We start from the raw sequence: 19,131 nt of genomic DNA, 5'->3' as shown, positions 1-19,131 counted from the left end.
GGAGACTCTCAGTCTCCGTCCGTCCCAGCCACGGAAACTCTTCCCCTACGCTGAAAGGCAGGAATGAGGCTTTTCTATCGCACGCAAACCATTATCTCAGGGTTACTCTCAGGGTAGCGAGTCCAGGGACATACTTTGAAACCGATACCAGGATTTTAGAGATCTTGGTTCATTTATTGGTGCTTCAGAATAGACATGGATGTCTTTCAAGCACACACATTTGTGCTTATTTGTTAGGTAGCACACTAGTTAAAGGCGTTGTAAATACAGAACAGACACATGGAAATTACTATAATCAGAACAGGTTATTAAAAAGAAATTAGGGGGTTAAATCATTTGTCTGTTTGTTTGTTTAACCTCCTAAATAAATAAACAAATACCAGGAGAAGAAAATTCAAGAAAATTACTTGTAAAGACAAAGAAATTAAAGTGTATTTCTCTTTGAAAGAAAAAAGTCTCTGCCATTCAAACCCAGTGGTTTCCATGGCAACAGCTGCTAGGAGGGCAGGAGGGTGTGTGCATGTAAGAGGTCAGTGAACCCATCAAAAGAACTAAAGAGAAGGATCTCGTGCTTTGAGCCTTCTGCCGGTTAAAAAACGTTGTGCACGATGAGGGAAATTATGTTGAGAATCAATGTGTCTCGGCATGCGGCGGCTGCACTGCACCACTCGTGTTTTTCTTGGAGGCAATGAATGATGAAAAAAAATCTCAGTCGGGGGTAACAAGCTGGCCACCGCTACACTACATGACACAACACTGCCGGCCATCCTGCTCCACAGGAGTCGACCCAGCGGCCTGGCGCGGACAACACGACAGAAAACAGTAACACTCTATAGGCTGATGACTTGGGATACTGCTGGGAAATAAAACATGTGTTGCACTCAAACACATCACACACACATACATACAATGAACTGGAATGCTCTTGTCTACAACACACATAAATGGCAGGTTGTAGATGGTAATCTCTTTCAAATACAAATCTCCTTTCACGCGTCATCCCACTAGTAACGACACAGGAAGCATGCATGAAAACATTCAGTTGATGTACGTCCACTCATCCGCACATTTCGGAGGCACGATGAAGAAGAGAAATCGCTGCCACACGTTTGGCGACCTCCGGGGTGAAACCATTACAACTCACTCCCCTGACCCACCCGACCACCCACCACCCTCCCCTCCCCCCTCATCAGGCACATGTTATGATCAATGTTTGGCAGTGGAGAGCTGTTGGCAACATCATGGAAAAAAAACGTAACAACTACAAAGATCTTGGCAACTGGAATAGTATGATGCGTAACCTGCTTACACCGCTAAGTCTCTTGAACACAGCTCTGGCACTCTGAATGAGGGAAACACTGGAGATATGGAATACATGGATGGCTTTCCGCAGGGATGAAATGTTTAAGATATGAATTGTTGGCTTAGGCAGTGTTCTAATGAGTGCCCCAGTAAAACATCGCACGTAATTCAGAGTGTCAAACCCAAAAGGCGTTTTTGGCTCCTCGCCTCTAGGGCGTGGTGAGAGAAAACTCTCCGAACCTAAAGTCGGCCAGCTTGACCTCTGAGGTGACAGAACTGGCCGTCTCAGCAAATAAGGAATGAAAGGAACACTTACTGATACATAAAAAAAAACACTGACAATAATATATAAAATAAAGCTTGAAAATAAAGTGTAACTATTATGTATATGCTCATGAATACTTTTATAGATTTTTATGTACACATACATATCTGTCTATTGTTTATATATCAATATATCTATTTAAAGTATAACTTAACTCTCGCACTGAAAGCCCCAGGAGTTCATGCAAAGCTACAGATCTAAGTTCAGCGGACTCTCTGCATCGGGCAGGAAGGGAGTGTAACGCCCGCTGAACTCAGATCAGCGCTAACGTCAACTTCGTCCCACTTAAAGACGAGAAGGGAAATCGGCAGGGCTTGGTTGCACTTCCTGTTTCACATCTTTTATGTTTCTACTCTTTCATATCGTTTGTTTTTGTGTCTTTTCTTTCTGTTTTTTACAGTTAGCACCTTATGTAGAGTCAAACAATAGAGAAGAAAATAATGTGATAGCATATATACGAATGTGCAAATGTACAACATAAAAATACTACAAAGATACATATTTCTTTTTCAAAAATACAAGGGATATAACATGGATAGAAAAGAAACAACGAAACACATCCGAACAAAACGATGAAAAAAGAAAATTGAAAGAACTTAAAGCACGCACTTGATCCTTTAGTGTGTGGGAAGGATATAAAAGGGTGGGGGTAAAGAGAGTCAGGACAGGGCTGTGTTTGGGGTAGTGATTGGTGTGAGCGAGGGCTCTAGCCTTGAATCTTGCGCAGGATCTCGGTGGAGACAGGCGGGTGGAAGTTGATGGTGTGGTGTCTCAGGCCCTGTGAGGTCTTGTAGCTCTTGCCGCAGCGACACTTGAAGGGTTTCCTCACACGGATCTGTGTGCGGTGGCCGTTCTTGGCGTGGTACTTGATGCCGTTCACATTCTGAAGAGACAGAGAGGGGAGGCTCATTATGAAAGAGAATAAGGGCTACAAGCACCCGTTTTGCACGAAACCCCATGTGTGACACAAATCACTGACCACGAGTACAACCCGTGTACGACCCTTTCACCGCTTGATCACTTGATCCAGGTCTGCAATTAGCCAAGATCCCCGGCTGGGGCCAGCAGCCTCAACAAATATTAGGATCCCGAACCTGAACCTGCAATTTACTTTGAGAAATCACAATTTGCTTATAAGAGTTAGCTGCTTACTAAATCTAACTATAATGGAAGGAGTCTATGTCTGTCCTTCCATTTTCTCGAAACCCGTAAATCCGATCAGCTTAACACTTAGCGGTTGTTTTGCTGAGGACCAAAGGAAGTGCTGTGTCAAGTGCCCTGGATATGGAAATGTTACACTGTAGCAAACTCAAACATGCAACAGCGCTTTAACTTTAGTAGTGAACGCTTTTTTCCCGCAGCAATAGCCTGGTCCCAAATGACCAACAATAAATAGCTAACTAGCTGAGTTGTTCTCAAGAAAGCTCCGGTCACAGGAATGTTTACACTAGAAAACGTGACAGTGCAAAGTTTTGTGTCTCCCGGCTTATGAATGATCACTACATTGTTTATTTTTTCATGTTTTATTTATTGATTTTTGATTGGATCCCCATTAGTTTTGTCTATGGAAGTTTATAGTCTTCTTAATTACTACTGATTACTATATATTATTTCTAAAGTAACTTTTAATTTAAAGTTATTACAGAAACCCATCTTCCCCATTTGATATCAAAGCTGAATAATGTAAGACCTGTTCCAGACCCTGTTCCCACACTGGGTGGAAAAGAGTGTAACCGTCACTGTTTTGGTCTAAAGTTCCCACACTCTCTGTTATTCACAGAGGGACTACAAGCTGAATGAGGTTTTTGTTACGAGCCGCAACAAAATTTAACCAAAGCAAACATACCATGATATATTTATTCCCGCTTCCAATCAAAACAGTCTGGATTTATAACGTGCTCTTCTTAAATATTTTGTCATGTGATATTCAAGACAAAAGCTCCAGTGTAGACTTCATCAGAAATGACTAAAGCTTGTGTCCTACGGCTGTGCAGCCGGGCCTGACTTCTCGGTCTTACCTTGTATCTCTTCTTACAGCCGGGGACGGGGCAGGCGAACGGCTTCTCTTCTCCCCCGTTCATGCACATGGAGCTCAGGATGGACTCGGAGCTGATGGCGCTTTCTGTGGTCCACGACTCATCGCTGTCCGACTCCTCATAATCTACCTCCTCCTCATCATACTCACTGCCTGGAGGCACAATGGAGACACATGCAGAATTATCATCCCAGATGAAATGTGCCATTGATACTGAAATGATATTGGGCCTTTTATTAGTACTTCTCGCTTTGTTCTGCTGTCATTTTGATGCATTTGCCGCCCATGTGCTACTGAAAGCAATGTTTAGACAAACCTGCAGTGTGTGTGTGTGTTTGTATGCTTCTGTGTGTATGCTTCTGTGTGTGCCTGTGAGTCAAAATGCAGGGGGTTGGCACTGAGAAAGAGATCATTAAGTGGGAGTGATCCCCATTGCTCGGCCTGGAAAAAGTGCTTTGCTAAGTGCAGAACATTTTCCACTCACATGCATGCACACAGACATCAACATACCACATTACTGAAATGTTCAGGCGCGCACACACTCACACACATACACATAAAGGCCCACTGACCCCCCACCATCTCACAGGAAATGCTGCACCCCAGCATGAGGAAATGGATGGCACCCTGGCACATGTCGAAAGAGAGGGTGTGTGTGTGTGTGTGTGTGTGTGTGTGTGTGTGTGTGTGTATGTGTGTGTGTGTGTGTGTGTGTGTTGCCATGCTGGTGTATAAGCCCAGACCTAACACTACGTTTGGAACCATTTGGGCTGGAATTGGACATCTGCTTCTAGGCTGTGCAACACACGGCCCCATGCGAACACACAGCGTGACAGCTGCTATGTAATTAGCAGAGTGTTGACTGGTCTGCTCACTGCAGGAGCCACCAAACCCAACGCACAGACACACACACAGAGACACACAGAGACACACAGAGACACACAGAGACACACAGAGACACACAGAGACACACAGAGACACACAGAGAGAGACACACACACACACACACATACACACTTGGTTCAAAGTGAATAATTTGCGGTTTCCGAATACAGTTTGCATTACTGAATTTAAGGTTACCTGGCACGTGTTCCCTCGGCGGATAGTTTGAACTTGTGTTTTTTAATTTTTCTGAAGTCACCACGTATGACAAAAGCTACATTCCATTTATGTGACAAATATCTTTATTTGCTCATCACTAGTGCTGTCTGAATTTGACAAACTGCTTTTTCAGTTACCATCAGTAAGGTTCATTTGCATTAGTCAGTTTTCAACCGCTCCATTCACTCCACAAGTACAAGTAATCCGTCTTTCGTTTTCGTCTCAAAAGCACATTTTGACACACGTCGTACCTGTAGGTGTGCTGCTGCGGAAGGAGGAGGAGGGGGTGATGGGGGGCGTGACGGGAGGCGTCAGGTTACCGCTGGTGTGGCGAGGAGGCGTGGCCGTGCTGTTCCTGGACACTCCGCCGGTGATGGAAAGGGACAGCTTGGGCGTGGCCTTCTTCTTCATGGTCTCCTGCTCCCGGCGTGCCGCATCTGTCATGAACCTGATGGTATATGAGAGGGAGGGAAGAGGGAGTGCGGGCCATGTATGAATATCATTTAACCAACAAACCTTCCATCTGACAACCATGTTGATGTCAACTTGAGCACCTTATAAATGGAGGCAATACTGGTGAACCTACTGAAATACCAAACTTTGGTCAAAAATATATATAATTGTTTTAATTCATCCAAATGTTTCCCTTTTTTTATTATTTAAAACTTTGAGAATAATTCTGGTTAAACACAACTTGGGTCTTAATCTCATTGGCCATTGTTTCTGACCGTTATGGCAACACTATCAGTGGGGAGATCTTGGAACACACGGACATTACTACAACAAGTCTAAAGGAATTGAACTAGGAAGGCAGTCTTTAAGCTGTGATGGATGTTTACAACAGACAGTTGGAACACTGCTGGTGTTTCCTGCCCTGTCAAACTTCATTTTAGTGACGTTACAGAGTTCCTCAATCTAAGTCATTTCCTTGGTGCGTACAATGGTATCGCTACTGACAGGAACGGTGGTCAATTATACTTAAACCCTTGTTATAATGGGAGCATTTAAGGTTACATCTAATTATGGCTGTTCTGAGTGCTTTCTGAGGGAAGTCTGCGACATGACTGAGCTTCTGAATGAACAGTCATCACAGCATTGTACAGTAAATATGGATGACATTTACAACTTGGCCACTTAATCAATTACCACAGAAAACAAGCACAACTCTCTGTTTTACCGTTATCTTTCTCAATGTTGCGTCTTGGAGTGTTTTAACAGGGCATTAAGTGGGACGTGACACATCGGTTGACCACAAACACACACACACACAAGCACTATGGCTGTGTCCTTTTGCAGCACAGGGAGTCAGGAGTGAATGTCTTGTGTGGTTTTCTGTGCTGGTCTGTGGATGAGTCACTGCTGTGTCTCTGGGAAAACATCAGTCATTTGGGCTGCTCTCCGCAAGCCACATGTGCGCACGCACGCGCGTGAGTACACACACACACACACACACACACACACACACACACACACACACACACACACACACACACACACACACACACACACACACACACACACACACACACACACACACACACACACACACACACACACACACACACACACACACACACACACACACACACACACACACACACACACACACACACACACACACACACACACACTTTCACTAGTGGAGCAATGCTGCCCTCTATAGACGGACATCTTTGGTTCTGTGTGTGTTAATGTGTGTGTACCTGTTGATGTAGCTTAGTGCCAGATAAGTTGGCTGCTGTAGCTCCTGCTTCTCCAGGACCCGCGGATCTGTGTCTGAGAAAGAGAAAGAAAGAGAGAGAGAAAGAAAGAAAGAGAGAGAGAGAGACATCCAGATTAATCACCGCTCTCGGTGGAGGGGAAATGTCGTGTGAATACTCTTAGTATGTAGCTGACTCATACATCTATTCTTCCTGCCAGACCGGCTGATAGATTTCTGTTTCTCACACTGCATGCTCTGTATCAGTCTATGATATGCGAGAGCCTGCAGTTACATTTTGGATACTTTCATTATTACGCCAATGCCCATTAGTCTGTAATTTACCACAAATGCCTTTCCCAAAGTGGCCAAAGGCTGATAAATCGTCGCCTGAGTCTGAATGTGAAATTTGTCCAAGTGACTTGGAGTGCTGTGATGAATGTGCACAGTGTATGACATGAAACGCACACACTTTTTCCAGTTGACTTGCTGGGTCAGTAACACTACAGTAGGCAACTTCCACTGCCCGAGGGAAACTGTGTTAACTTCAAAGCCCCACCTCCCACCCCCTGGAAAACAGGAGCAAGTGTGCATGAAAACACTGCGGGTGGGTGCATCTGTGCAGTACCAGTGCCATCAAGTGTTCAACGGGGGAAACATTCAGAGGGATCCCACACTGAAAAAAATCAAAAAAATAGTAGGTTTCTAAGCCATGGCGTGCATGGCTATGTCTGTATGAGTGAGTGAGCGAGCGAGTGTGTGTGCATGTAGGCATAATTGCAACTTTATATGTAATGGCTAGCAGATGTACTGCAATTCAGATCCAAGAATTGGATCATCTTAGTGCAACAATTAACCACACACTCCTCTGGACGTTGCTTCCAACTAATTCCGTGTGTGTGTGTGTGTGTGTGTGTGTGTGTGTGTGTGTGTGTGTGTGTGTGTGTGTGTGTGTGTGTGTGTGTGTGTGTGTGTGTGTGTGTGTGTGTGTGTATATGTGTGTATATGTGCGTGTATGTGCGTGTTGGCCTTCCTAGCCCTTTAGTTTTCAGGCTTTCACACCTCATAATTAAAAAAGAATGCAGACTTCCCACAGTGCAGGAGAACACCAGGGAGACCAGCAAACACGAAAACAACCTAGAAGAAAATGCACACTACTAGCGCTGCTGTTTAGACCTCATACATTCGAGTATATGTAAAAACTCTGAAGAGGCTAGGTGAGGAAAAGGACAGCAGACATGCATTCGGAAAACACACACACACACACACACACACACACACACACGCGCACACACACACGCTCACACACACGCTCACACACACGCTCACACACACGCTCACACACACGCTCACACTGTGGTCCACAGAGGTGGTCTTTGACAGACTCTTTTATAGCTGAGCCTTAATAATCCTACCTGCTGCTCAGATGTAGAGACCAGAGCTCTCTGTGCATGCACAAGCACACACACACGCACAAACCGCGACCTACACCACTGACCAGGCTGAGTCACGAAACACGACAAATTGGGAGCAGCATCTAAAAGTCTGACCTCTTTACAACCACTGATTTTGAATATTTTCGTAGCTTGCACAATTTATTTTCTCTGTCATTATATATTGATACAATGTAACAAGTATATTACACTAAATGTCCAATATTATGCTCATTTTCAGGTTCATGTTTGTATTTAGAATTTTTACTAGAAGTTTACACGCTTTAATATTCAAAAAACATTATTTTTCTCATACTGTCTGAATAAACCTGTATTCCCCCTCTGACTGAAAAAACTATTTTTTAGCGCCTGCTCCTATATACCCCCCTCCAAAAATAGTCTGTTCTGATTGGTCAGCGTTTGTGGGTCTTCCGCACACTTTCCACAGCTGGGGAATGACTGTAAAAAAAATGGATATATCACTTTTTACAATATGAGATCATTAAGTAAAAGTGTGTGATGTGACCCAATAGGTTATAAGCTCAGAAATGTATCACCTGACTGTAATGTAGCCCTCAATCCCAGAAAAACTAAACAAAAACTAAAGATTTCACAGAGCTCAAAGTGGCGTTTTCAAATTGTTTGTTTTGTCCGATTAACAGTCTATATTACAAAAATAAATCATTTTAAAATCACGTAAATCCTCACATTTAAGAAGCTGGAGACACTTCCTGCTGGAGGCATTTCGCTTGACATGTTCTGTAGAGTGACTTATCGATTAACCAACGAGTCATCCATCAGTAATGATGAACCAGGAATCCAACTTCAACGTGGTTGGATTTATTCAGAAGAACACTAAAAGAAAGCTAAATGCAGTCGACCAAAGTTAATAACTTGAGATGTACCATTAGCTCAGGTTTTTTGCTTTAAGATGAGGTAAGTGTGTGCATGTGTGTATAGAGAAGGGGGGAGGGTGTTGCTGGAAATGGAGTAAGCCAGGTGCAGAGAGAGAGGGGGGGGGGGGAGAGAGAGAGAGAGAGAGAGAAGGAGAGAGAGAGAGAGGGAGATAGAGAGAGAGAGAGAGAGAGAGAGAGAGAGAGAGAGAGAGAGAGAGAGAGAGAGAGAGAGAGAGAGAGAGAGAGAGAGAGAGAGAGAGAGAGAGAGAGAGAGAGAGAGAGAGAGAGAGAGAGCTGCAGTAAATGTTCACTGGCTTTATGACTTCCACTCACCTAGCAGGACAGGAAGCTAAACACACTGCTGATCCTGCCGCTGGAGCAGGAGGGGACCTGCATACACACGCACACATACACACACACTCACACATATTACATCTAGACAGACAAACTGCATGAATCTCAATTTTGCCTGATTTCATTCACACAGTTTTACATTTAACCCACACGGTGCATTGCCAGCAGCCTACTCTGTGTGTTTTCAATCTGCATGTGTGCGTGTATACATGTTTCAGTCATGTGTGCTGCATGTCCGAGACATTTCAGAATCTCGAGGGTCTATAAATATCTCCCTAATTAGCATTCCTGTCATTAAAAGCAACAACCGGTCAACTCCCGCTCCGCAGACATCCATCTCGCACCAGCGGTACACTGCTGCCCCCTGCTGAATACAAACTGTCTGCATGTGCCCACATCCTTTTGCACATGTGTACAGGTCTGTGTGCGTGTGTCTTTACATGTGTGTTATGTGCTGAAACCAGGCCAAGAATGCATGGCTTGTTTTTGCAGACTGCTAATTAAGCCACAGAGAGCTTTTAACGTGTTTCTAGAGCAGCAGGCAACCGGACGGAGGGAGAACAGAGGAGGAGGAGGAGGAGAAGGAGCAGGGGGGATATGGGTGGGGGAAAAGTCAAACTTCTCTGTAATTACACTTCTCAGTGCATGGAGGGGTGCTCAGGTCCCTGCGACTTCCGAAAGGCAATCTGTGTGACTGTGTGTATGCGGATGTATGTGTAGCGTGAAAAGAGAGGGCCTGTAGTTTCCAGTTTGGGATGCCAATCCACTAATTGCTCCGCTACACCCTGACAGGTCGTTTAGGAAGTATGCTGAACACACTCTTTCACATGCACAAACATACGCCCCATCCCGTCTCACACCTCTGAAAATGGGATGGGAAAGAATCTGGCAACTGGGGCTGGGCTATATGGTTTACATTCTTATCATGACATCAATGAGGGTATTTTTTATATCGATTCATATCAAATTCATGGCAAATGTATGAAGAATTCCCAATAGAGCTCAGGCAATTAGTTGCCTTATCAATTTGTAAACAGATAGCCTAATAAATCAGTGAATATTTTGATTATCAATTAACCATTTAATGAGCAAAAATGGTGAAAATGATCTCATAGTTTCAGCCCCTGAGTTGTGAGGATTTGCTTCTTTTCTCTGCTGTAAGTAATTGTAACCTAAATATTTTGGGAGTTTGGACTGTTAGTCAGACCAAACCTGACATTATAAGGCATCACCATAGACTTTAGAATATTGTGATAGCCATTTTTTCAGAATTGTGACATTTCAGAGATGGAACAAATAATAGGTTAATCAATCAAACAACCACCAGATCAATAATCAATAGTTAATGCTAGTTGCAGCTCAAATGTATGTTCAGAAGAACTGTGCTACACTGTTATGCATTACATGAGACCAACTCTCCTTATGTGAAAGGCAAAACGTCCAGCTATTCATGATTACAGTTGGCTTACGAACGAAAAGCATGATCATTAGTTTCATTATCAATTATTACATTTCTTAATTTATCTTTTTGTCAATGAAATTTCTGAAAATTTATTTTTAATTTTTTTTTTAAAGTAATGCCACTCACAGTTTCCCAGAGTCGAAAATGACAACTTAAAGTATTGTGTGTTTGCTGACTAAGCATCCAAAACTGAGGCCCTGAGCTGTATTAATATCCGAGAGCCATAACCATGGTAACCTGTGCCAGCGTAACTGTGTAGATGTGTTAATTGAAGCAATATTTGAAGTCCCAGGGTTGCCTTGGTCTCTGTCTGTTATTAATTTTGACGTCACTTCTGCATTGCATTGTGTGAAATTTATGCTGGCGTAGAGTGCTGTAATATTTGACCGGAAAGTGCTCATTTCTTTTTATACTAAAAAATCTCACATAATGTTTTAGCCTACTGAATAGTGTGTTAGTATGGTATTTTGGACGCAACTAAGTATCTAACTTGTGATGTCATCAAGTGTAAAGTCTGGAGCTGCTCCATAGACAATGAATGTGAGACTGATTTTGTTTTTTTTCTTTTTTTTATACCTAAATTAGCTTTATTGTTGATGTTCCCATATACTCAGAACATTCCCCTGGGTGCTCTCGGTGTCATCTATAACATCTTTCCCAACTCATTGTCTATTGCGCAGCTTTATACTCAATGATATCACAACATTTGAATTTGACCACTGTTGTTATTATGGCCTACAGAGTTTTTCATGTTTGCTAATATTGTGGACTGTCTTACAGCATAAGAATAACATACATTTTGAAAATGGGTGTAGCTCCTCTTTAATAGATTTAACAGTTATTATCAAAATAGTTGCAGATGAATGGAGTGTTAATTGACTAATGATTACAGATTTGAAGATCATATCACCGCAAAAGTAATTTCCCCTGAAAGTGAATTACTGCCCAGACCTCCTGGCAACAAAAGAAAGGACTCTTAGAAACACCCTGGCAATTCACATAATTCCTCCTCTGCTATGTAATTATACCTTAATTTAAAAAAACAAATAAACAGCAACCGCAGGGAAGGGGACTTCCTGTTACAGGAAAAAATCTATGTCACAATATTGTATCTGCATTTGTCTTTTCTATCAGATAAAGGATTACAGCCAAACTTGGCCGGAGGGCTGAGTGATTATGTATTTTAAAGTAACTGTAGGTTAAGGATCTGCATGCTTCAGCAGAGACTGTATTATGACAATACAATGCTGACCTGACTCCTCTTGTCAAGTCACACCTCAGCCTTTGATACCAGCTAAAAAAAAAACAATCCAAATGAATACAAATCCAAGTCAATTCCGCCTAAACAAAGCTGAGATTTCCCCTGTGCTCACCCACACACTTTTTCCCTCTCTTTACCTTCAAATCTCTTACCCTCTTTTAATCTCTTACTGCCCCCCCCCCTCCCTCCCAGCTCCTCTTTGTTGAGGTAACAGGCAGGTATGTGCTTGTGCAGGAGGGAACACAGCACAGCACAGCGCGGCGCACAGGCAGATGAGCCTGACATCATTACATTCCTCAGACCTTACCTAGAGTCACCGCACAAAGCCGTCAACAACCAAACACCGCACTAAACACAGTTCACCTAAACCCGTTTCCGCTTGCATTCAGCTGTAATCTAAACAGCACGGGGATGTTATTGGAAGGCTGCTATCCTTTCTTCTAGGATGAGGTCAGCACTGAAGACACCACATATTACCTCATTTTCTCACGGAAAGGATCACAACAGGCTCGCCTGGTTTGTTTGCTGCCAACTAATGAGCGATGTGTCAGAGGAGAAAGGAGTCCAAATATGGTACAAGTTGAGGTAACTGAGATACACAGGGGGCCAAACCAGAGGAAGAACAAAACTTATACCCACTTACCTGTATAGCACAGTCAATGGTTGACCACAAGAGGGCAGCAAAGTCTACCGTAATGACCAAGTGTTTCCAACAGAGGCCTACATTGATTTATGCACCCTGACCGAGACCTACTGACTCACATTTACAGCTATTTACATCTGATAGCGCAATCCTGTTGTTGCCTCTGGATTATCTGATTTATTGTTAGTTCCTGTTTCTTGATAATGTGTTTGCACACTGCAGGATAGACCACAAGGCAATCTGTTATCTGCAAACCCTCATACATCTTATCTTCTGTGTAGGAGCTGTGAGGATCAAATTAGCTTATCTTTGGATTGATTGTTGATCACACGTTGATGCACCATTTCACAACTAAAAAGGAAGTCAGAGGTAAACGTCGTAACCCCCTCTTCCTCTCCCACACTTCACCTAAATTCCCTCCATCTGTCACTCTTATCCCTTAGGTAACTGATCTACAAGGGGTATTGATTAGACTTTGTGCGATCTTGACACTGCCAATGACCCGCCACGGTATAAAGCATGCAGAGGGGAACTCATTAATCCAAGTGATCTGACGGGTAAGCTGCAATTCTGCTCAGCTGGCGGTTGGGGTCAAAGATCAAACTAAAAGCCAGATGGGGCATATATCAGTGTGGGGTTTTGGTTTTGTGACTGAAAGGACAATAACTGTTCCTGCATTTCTGTCAATTTAAATCCTTTAATTTGTTTACTGGTTGGTTTGTGCTCTTTGCCACAAGACATATGGTGGTCATTCAGAGTGTTAATTTCCCCCCTCTTTTGTGATTTACAACTAATCCATGGAGCATACGGTATGATGAAGAGTGGTCCAAAATACCACCACCCACGTCGCTCCACTTTCTGCTAAACACAGTCAAACCAAACTTGACCCCTTTTTTTTTTTAAACATCAGCACATCAGTCCTGTCCCACGTGTGATGCCACGTCACACGTATAGTGTCCACACCGCAGCTGGCTACTCGGGGGGTGCTCTTTGTTAGTGAGACAGCAGGTGTGCAATAACTCCGCCAATATACTGCCCCCAACCCCTTTGGAGACAGCCAGTTGCCATGGAGACTGGCTCAATGAAGCATCCATTCTAGCCCCGTCGCCCCCTCGCCCCACCCACCTCACACAGCCTCCTGAGGATGGATACATGTTACAAATAATGATTAGCCCACATCGACTTGTAATTTGGTCATTCACAACTCCCGTGATTCAGTACAGTGTAATTTGCTACGGTGGATTATAGGTTAATCCACCAGAGTGGATCATTTTGTCTTAAAATAGAAGCAAGCGTTTGAATTGTGCTTTAATGAGTGTCAAATATTAACTACATGACATGGTACTTATAATTAGGCTATAGCTGAATGATTTCCTCTGTTAGATAAGATCAATAGCAAAGGAGCACTCACTCATCAAAAACTAGGCAATGATGATGACTTTGAAATTTGAATATTATTTTATTCTCTTCCCCTGCACCTGAGAGGTAGGCCTAGATATTAGTTAACAGTGCAATTAAAATATATCTATTTAGTGTGGGGCATCTAGTAAGGATGCCCCCTGGGAGCCTCCCTAGGGAGGTGTTCCAGGCACGGCCAGCTGGGAGGAGGCCTCGGGGAAGACCCAGGACTAGGTGGAGAGATTATATCTCCACACTGGCCTGGGAACGCCTCAGGATCCCCCAGTTAGAGCTGGTTAATGTGGCCCGGGAAAGGGAAGTTTGGGGTCCCCTGCTAAAGCTGCTGCCCCCGCGACCCGACCCCAGATAAGTGGTTGAAGATGAGATGAGATGAGACATTTGTCACATGCATTGTGGAAGACATAAGTTTATTAATATATTACGACCAATACAAATATTGTTTCGACTAAAGCACTGCATGTGTCTTTATTACATAGAAATAAGTGAACTAACTTGCATTTATTTTTATGCAAACTATGGTGTTCAATCGGATTTTCTGTCTAATGTCAAACTGAGGGTAAACCGATAAGTCTGTACATGCCAGGTGACAGTCCTCCTCAGTCATTACCGTCAGGCCAAAATCTGATAAACGGTGCAACAAGTTGAAGCTTGTGCATGTGTAAGAAAATATCATTATTTCATTGCATGTCTGACACAAGTTGCTTCAGCAGACATTGTATAAACGGTAAAATGAAGTGGAATAAACATGATCTGAGAGCACTTGAAAAAAGCTGATGTCTCGCTGCGTTGAGACACCTGAGGTGACAAAGGCGACACACAAGCCCCGGCTGCACTGCATCAGGCCTGGAGACGTAAACACACAGACTCACTGGCTGTGAAACCGCTGCCTGGTCGGAATGCTAGTTACACCTATGAGACCTATACGCGGCCCTCCAAGTCGAGTTACCGCTGCAAAAGGTAACAACCGTGGCTAATGCAACATAAAACAAGGCGCCCACTTACTTCAAAGAGAAGCGGTGTTTTTCAAAGGAATTAAAGTGTTGCTGAATAACTCGCACTCCTCCGAGCCTCGACGGAGAGGCAGCAGCGACAGGAATAGCGGAATGCAAAGCCGAGCCTATTTGCGTTCAGCTAACAAGCTAGGACGCTATAGCTAATACCAGCTAGCTCCGTATCCCCCCCTCTGGCCCGACTCACCGATGTGATTGTCCTCGATGTGGACGATGAGCTCGGCGAGAGACTCGAACTGGAGACCGCAGCCCCCGAACCTGCAGGAATTGGAGAAGAAAGAAGCGGCGGCGATGCCCGTCATGTTTGCGGCGCTGGTGCATTCACCGGCGGGTGGAGGGGAAGGGGGGGACCGGGACGAAGAGGCAAGAGTTTTCGGGTTCGGGGTGGGAGCGCCGCACAGCGCGGAGCAGACACCGGGCAGCCAGACAGGGACAGCGGCGAACGCAACTGGGAGGCAGGCGGGACGGTGGGGGTGGGGATGGGGGAAGGAGGAGGGAGGGCTGGCTGGCTGGCTGGTGGCAGTCTACGTCACGACCTGCCTACCTGTTGGGATCATAGAGTGTCTATGGTTGGGACATGGACCCCCAAAGCTCTGACTGTGAACTTGTGATTATTATTAATAAGGACATCATACACACTGAAATACATCAATATTCATTCTTAGCACATATGCATGCGTTATAGAGGCATCAAACGCATCAAATATCTCTGTCTGGGGTTTGATTCAGATAGTGTCTTCTTTCTCATACCAAGCAGATCTAGAGCAGTTCATTTTATTTAATGAATTATTCATATTAATTAATTTGATTATATTTGAATATCACCCTTACGCCCGATGTCAGCTGGGATCGGCTCCAGACCCCCGCGACCCCGATAGGGACAATCGGTTGAAGATGGATGGATAGATGAGTATCACCATGTGTTATATTGTTCTGTCTCTTATTTATGCATTATGTATTATGTAGGCCATATGTAAGGAATCAGCTGATTCATATTAGATGGGAATTGTGTAGATATTTATCAGTGTGTTTTAAACACATAGCTTTTTACAGTGCAACAGTATTTAATAACATTAAAGTGTTTTGGGAACACTGGGACTGAGAGATGATCCAAAAATTGTATGGGGAGAGTAGGCTAAATTGAATATAATATGAAAGTGTTAGGTTTATTGCAATGAATGTAAATGCCCAAATTAAATATAAGTATAGGGCATCATTATTTAAAAAAAATAGTTTAACTTTCTATTAATTAAAACATTTAATAAGAGTGACATTAGACTCTTAGAGTTTACCAGTGACTAGGCCTGAGCAGTCATCCAGATACTCCATGGATATGATCTGGAGGAGGAACTGAACTCCTGATGACCAGAGTCGCCTCGGAGTGGCAGCATCACAGTCCCAGAATAACTGGTTGTGGGATGGACATTATGCTGACAATCTAAATTCTTGTCTTTATATTCATCATGGTAAATAGCTGTTGGATTACAATTTTTCCATACATTCATTTGCAGTAATGTGCTTAGAAGAAATGTCTTCTGCTGTAAATCTTAGTTTTGGTCTTTTATTCATGCTAATGCTTATAAAATGTGCAATATAAATACTTCCCCTAAATACTTAGGGGCGACATATTTATAAAGAATCCCACTGGTTTAGCTTGCAACTGCTTCAAAACAGACATATATATATCAATCATCATTTGCAGCATTTTAAATTATTGTTTTTTTTTATTTTGTCACCCACAGATAACTCTAAATGGGTGTTATAGTATAACTCTAGTGTGTCAATATTTAAGATAGTGCAGTGGCCTAACCCATTGACAACAGCATCTATCACATCCATAAAGTTTAAGGATTAATGTTGCCCTGTAATGGCTCAGTGGTGAGGAGAGAACTTTGTAGTGTGTGTATGTGTGTGTGTGGCTCCCAGAGAGAGAAGAATGTCCTTAAATCACTGCAGCTGGCTAACCAGGGCTGGCTGGCCTGTGTTGGACCTGTTAATCGAGCGTTAAAATGGCCTGTCATAAACCACTGGCCAGTGACTTCAGCAAACAACCTAAAGACTCAGGAACACACTCTCTTTTTTCGGACTCTCCTGCATCTATCTAAACATTTGAAACAAAAACGCATACATATAAAAACATAAAATACACTTAGATTCACAGTTGCAAATAAGAACAAACTGTTACAAACACATCCACTCACACAAACATGACATCACCGAGGCATCCGCACGTGTACAGTATAGAAATTCAGTGACTTCATCGGCCTAACACAGATGTTCTCTCTTACACACAAACATGTAGACACACACTCAACATAAACACACTCATTACACACACATGGTGTATCAGAGCTGTGACAGTGACGCAGTTCCCAACACCATTACGTAAATGAGAAGTGGTAGCATGTGTTGTGAAATGGAAGAGCGAAAGGGAGAGACTCGGAGCAAGTTTGTAGTGCATGACATCATCTGATCCGAGGTCTGTGGGTGGCGCACAGCGTAACACTTTGGGATTCAGACTAGCATGGGTTCTCTAATTATCAGCTCCTTTGTTGCTGAAGACCACAGTCAAAAAGTACTTAGAATTTTAAATCAAGTATACAAAAGTACTTTTTGTGCTTAGTTTACGGTATATTTAATACACTGTAGACGTCATTGAGTTCAACTTCAACGTACTACAAATAAATATAATAATTCTGCAACAATAGTGGTATTTCAGTACTGAAGAAAAGTGTACTTTATTGCAAACTGTAGGTAAGTGTAGTTTTAAAAATAATACTAATGTGCTCAAGTACTTATAGTGGTAATTTAGATTATTTATGCAAAGTATACTTATTGTCAAGTCAATCGGTATGCTTTATTAAAGTGTACTTTATTTTCACTTTGTTAAAACCGTATTTAAACCTAAGTCTCAATGTGTGTGAGTACTACTTGAGTATACTTAAGTGTACTTGAAAACGACAAAAAATATACCACAGTATAGCAACATATTAGAAGTGCACTTAGCACATTTTTTGAACAAATACTTAAGTAAAGTAGCCTAAAATAAATAGTTTATCAAAGAAACAGTTCAACCAGTCTACATGCATTGCGCAGTGTGGACCAAACTAAATCATAACAATCACGCATAAGCGGTCTTCTCTTGCGGGGTTCTGCATGCGAGGGCAGAGTTGAGTGTAAATTTAACTCCAACCATTGCATTACACAATCAGATGACTGTATACTTGGATGCAGTTTAAAGTATCTGTTTCCAGTTACTATTTAAGTGGTGCATTAGTCCTGCTCTGCACTTCACTGATAGAAATAGTCAGAAACCACCATGCATCAAATCAGACCAGTTTGGCAGCTGAACCAGAGCTACAGTGAGGATAGTGCTACATGTGGATTGAGGTCAGTAAGTTTGTTTGACCTTTGACCTGAAACGCCATATTTTTACAGATAGGGTGACATCAGGCTCTGAGAAGGCAGCTCCCAGTCTGGCTGTTAAGAGCCATGCTGAGGTAAAGATGCCAGATGGTAATGGCCGGTATAGCCACTGAGTTATGAAGGTAGTTGTAATCTCCATGGCATTGTCTGCTCCAGGGCACCAGCCAGAGACTTCCTGGCTGCCGTCATACACTTTTTAGTGTGACTGTGCACTCTTCACGGGCACACAGACATGCGCCGTATAACATCCCATATCTTCACTGAAAACAAAGCTCAGTGATTCACATCCACATGGGGGTAGAGCTCAAAACACGGTGACATCATCACAACTTCCTGTTTCTTGTTGTTGCCACGGCTACTAGAATTTGCATACTTTAGGTGATTGGTGGATGATGAGTCAGTAGGGTTTGGTCCCATTTTGCACTTCAACCACAACAAAACTATATCCCTCTGTTCAGCTTCAGACCAGCTGGAGCACCGGAAAGCCAGACCAAACATGGCAGATATTACTGCATGGATTAGCTCAGCGGAGATGGGAATGCGATGAAAAGTCCCCTCCTGTTATCTTGTATGGTCAAGGTGATTTCATGACATCATATAAATAAATCTGATCAAATAACAAAACAGTGGGCATTCATTTATCTTTGGCAACAATAACTGAATTCAGTGTGTCCTAATTGAAAACCATGACAAAGGATGCATAAGCCTGAATAGAATAATAAAATCTCATCTCTGTCAAAACTGCCAAACAATACACCCAAAGAT

At 43.0% G+C, this 19,131-nt stretch overlaps 1 protein-coding gene across 1 annotated transcript; it reads right to left on the bottom strand.

Moving 5' to 3' along the window:
- Window positions 1-1,191: 1,191 nt before the first annotated feature.
- Window positions 1,192-15,365, bottom strand: jazf1a (JAZF zinc finger 1a). Its single transcript, XM_083925488.1, has 5 exons — window positions 15,128-15,365; window positions 6,467-6,539; window positions 5,015-5,211; window positions 3,646-3,815; window positions 1,192-2,510 (listed from the first exon to the last, which is right to left on the bottom strand). The coding sequence occupies exons 1-5, from the start codon at window positions 15,240-15,242 to the stop codon at window positions 2,334-2,336; spliced, it is 732 nt and encodes a 243-aa protein (XP_083781614.1). The 5' UTR covers window positions 15,243-15,365; the 3' UTR covers window positions 1,192-2,333.
- Window positions 15,366-19,131: the final 3,766 nt, after the last annotated feature.

The sequence above is a fragment of the Echiichthys vipera genome (assembly GCF_963691815.1).
Source record: "Echiichthys vipera genome assembly, chromosome: 13".
Classification (NCBI taxonomy): domain Eukaryota; kingdom Metazoa; phylum Chordata; class Actinopteri; order Perciformes; family Trachinidae; genus Echiichthys; species Echiichthys vipera.
This window is presented reverse-complemented; position numbering and strand designations above follow the sequence as displayed.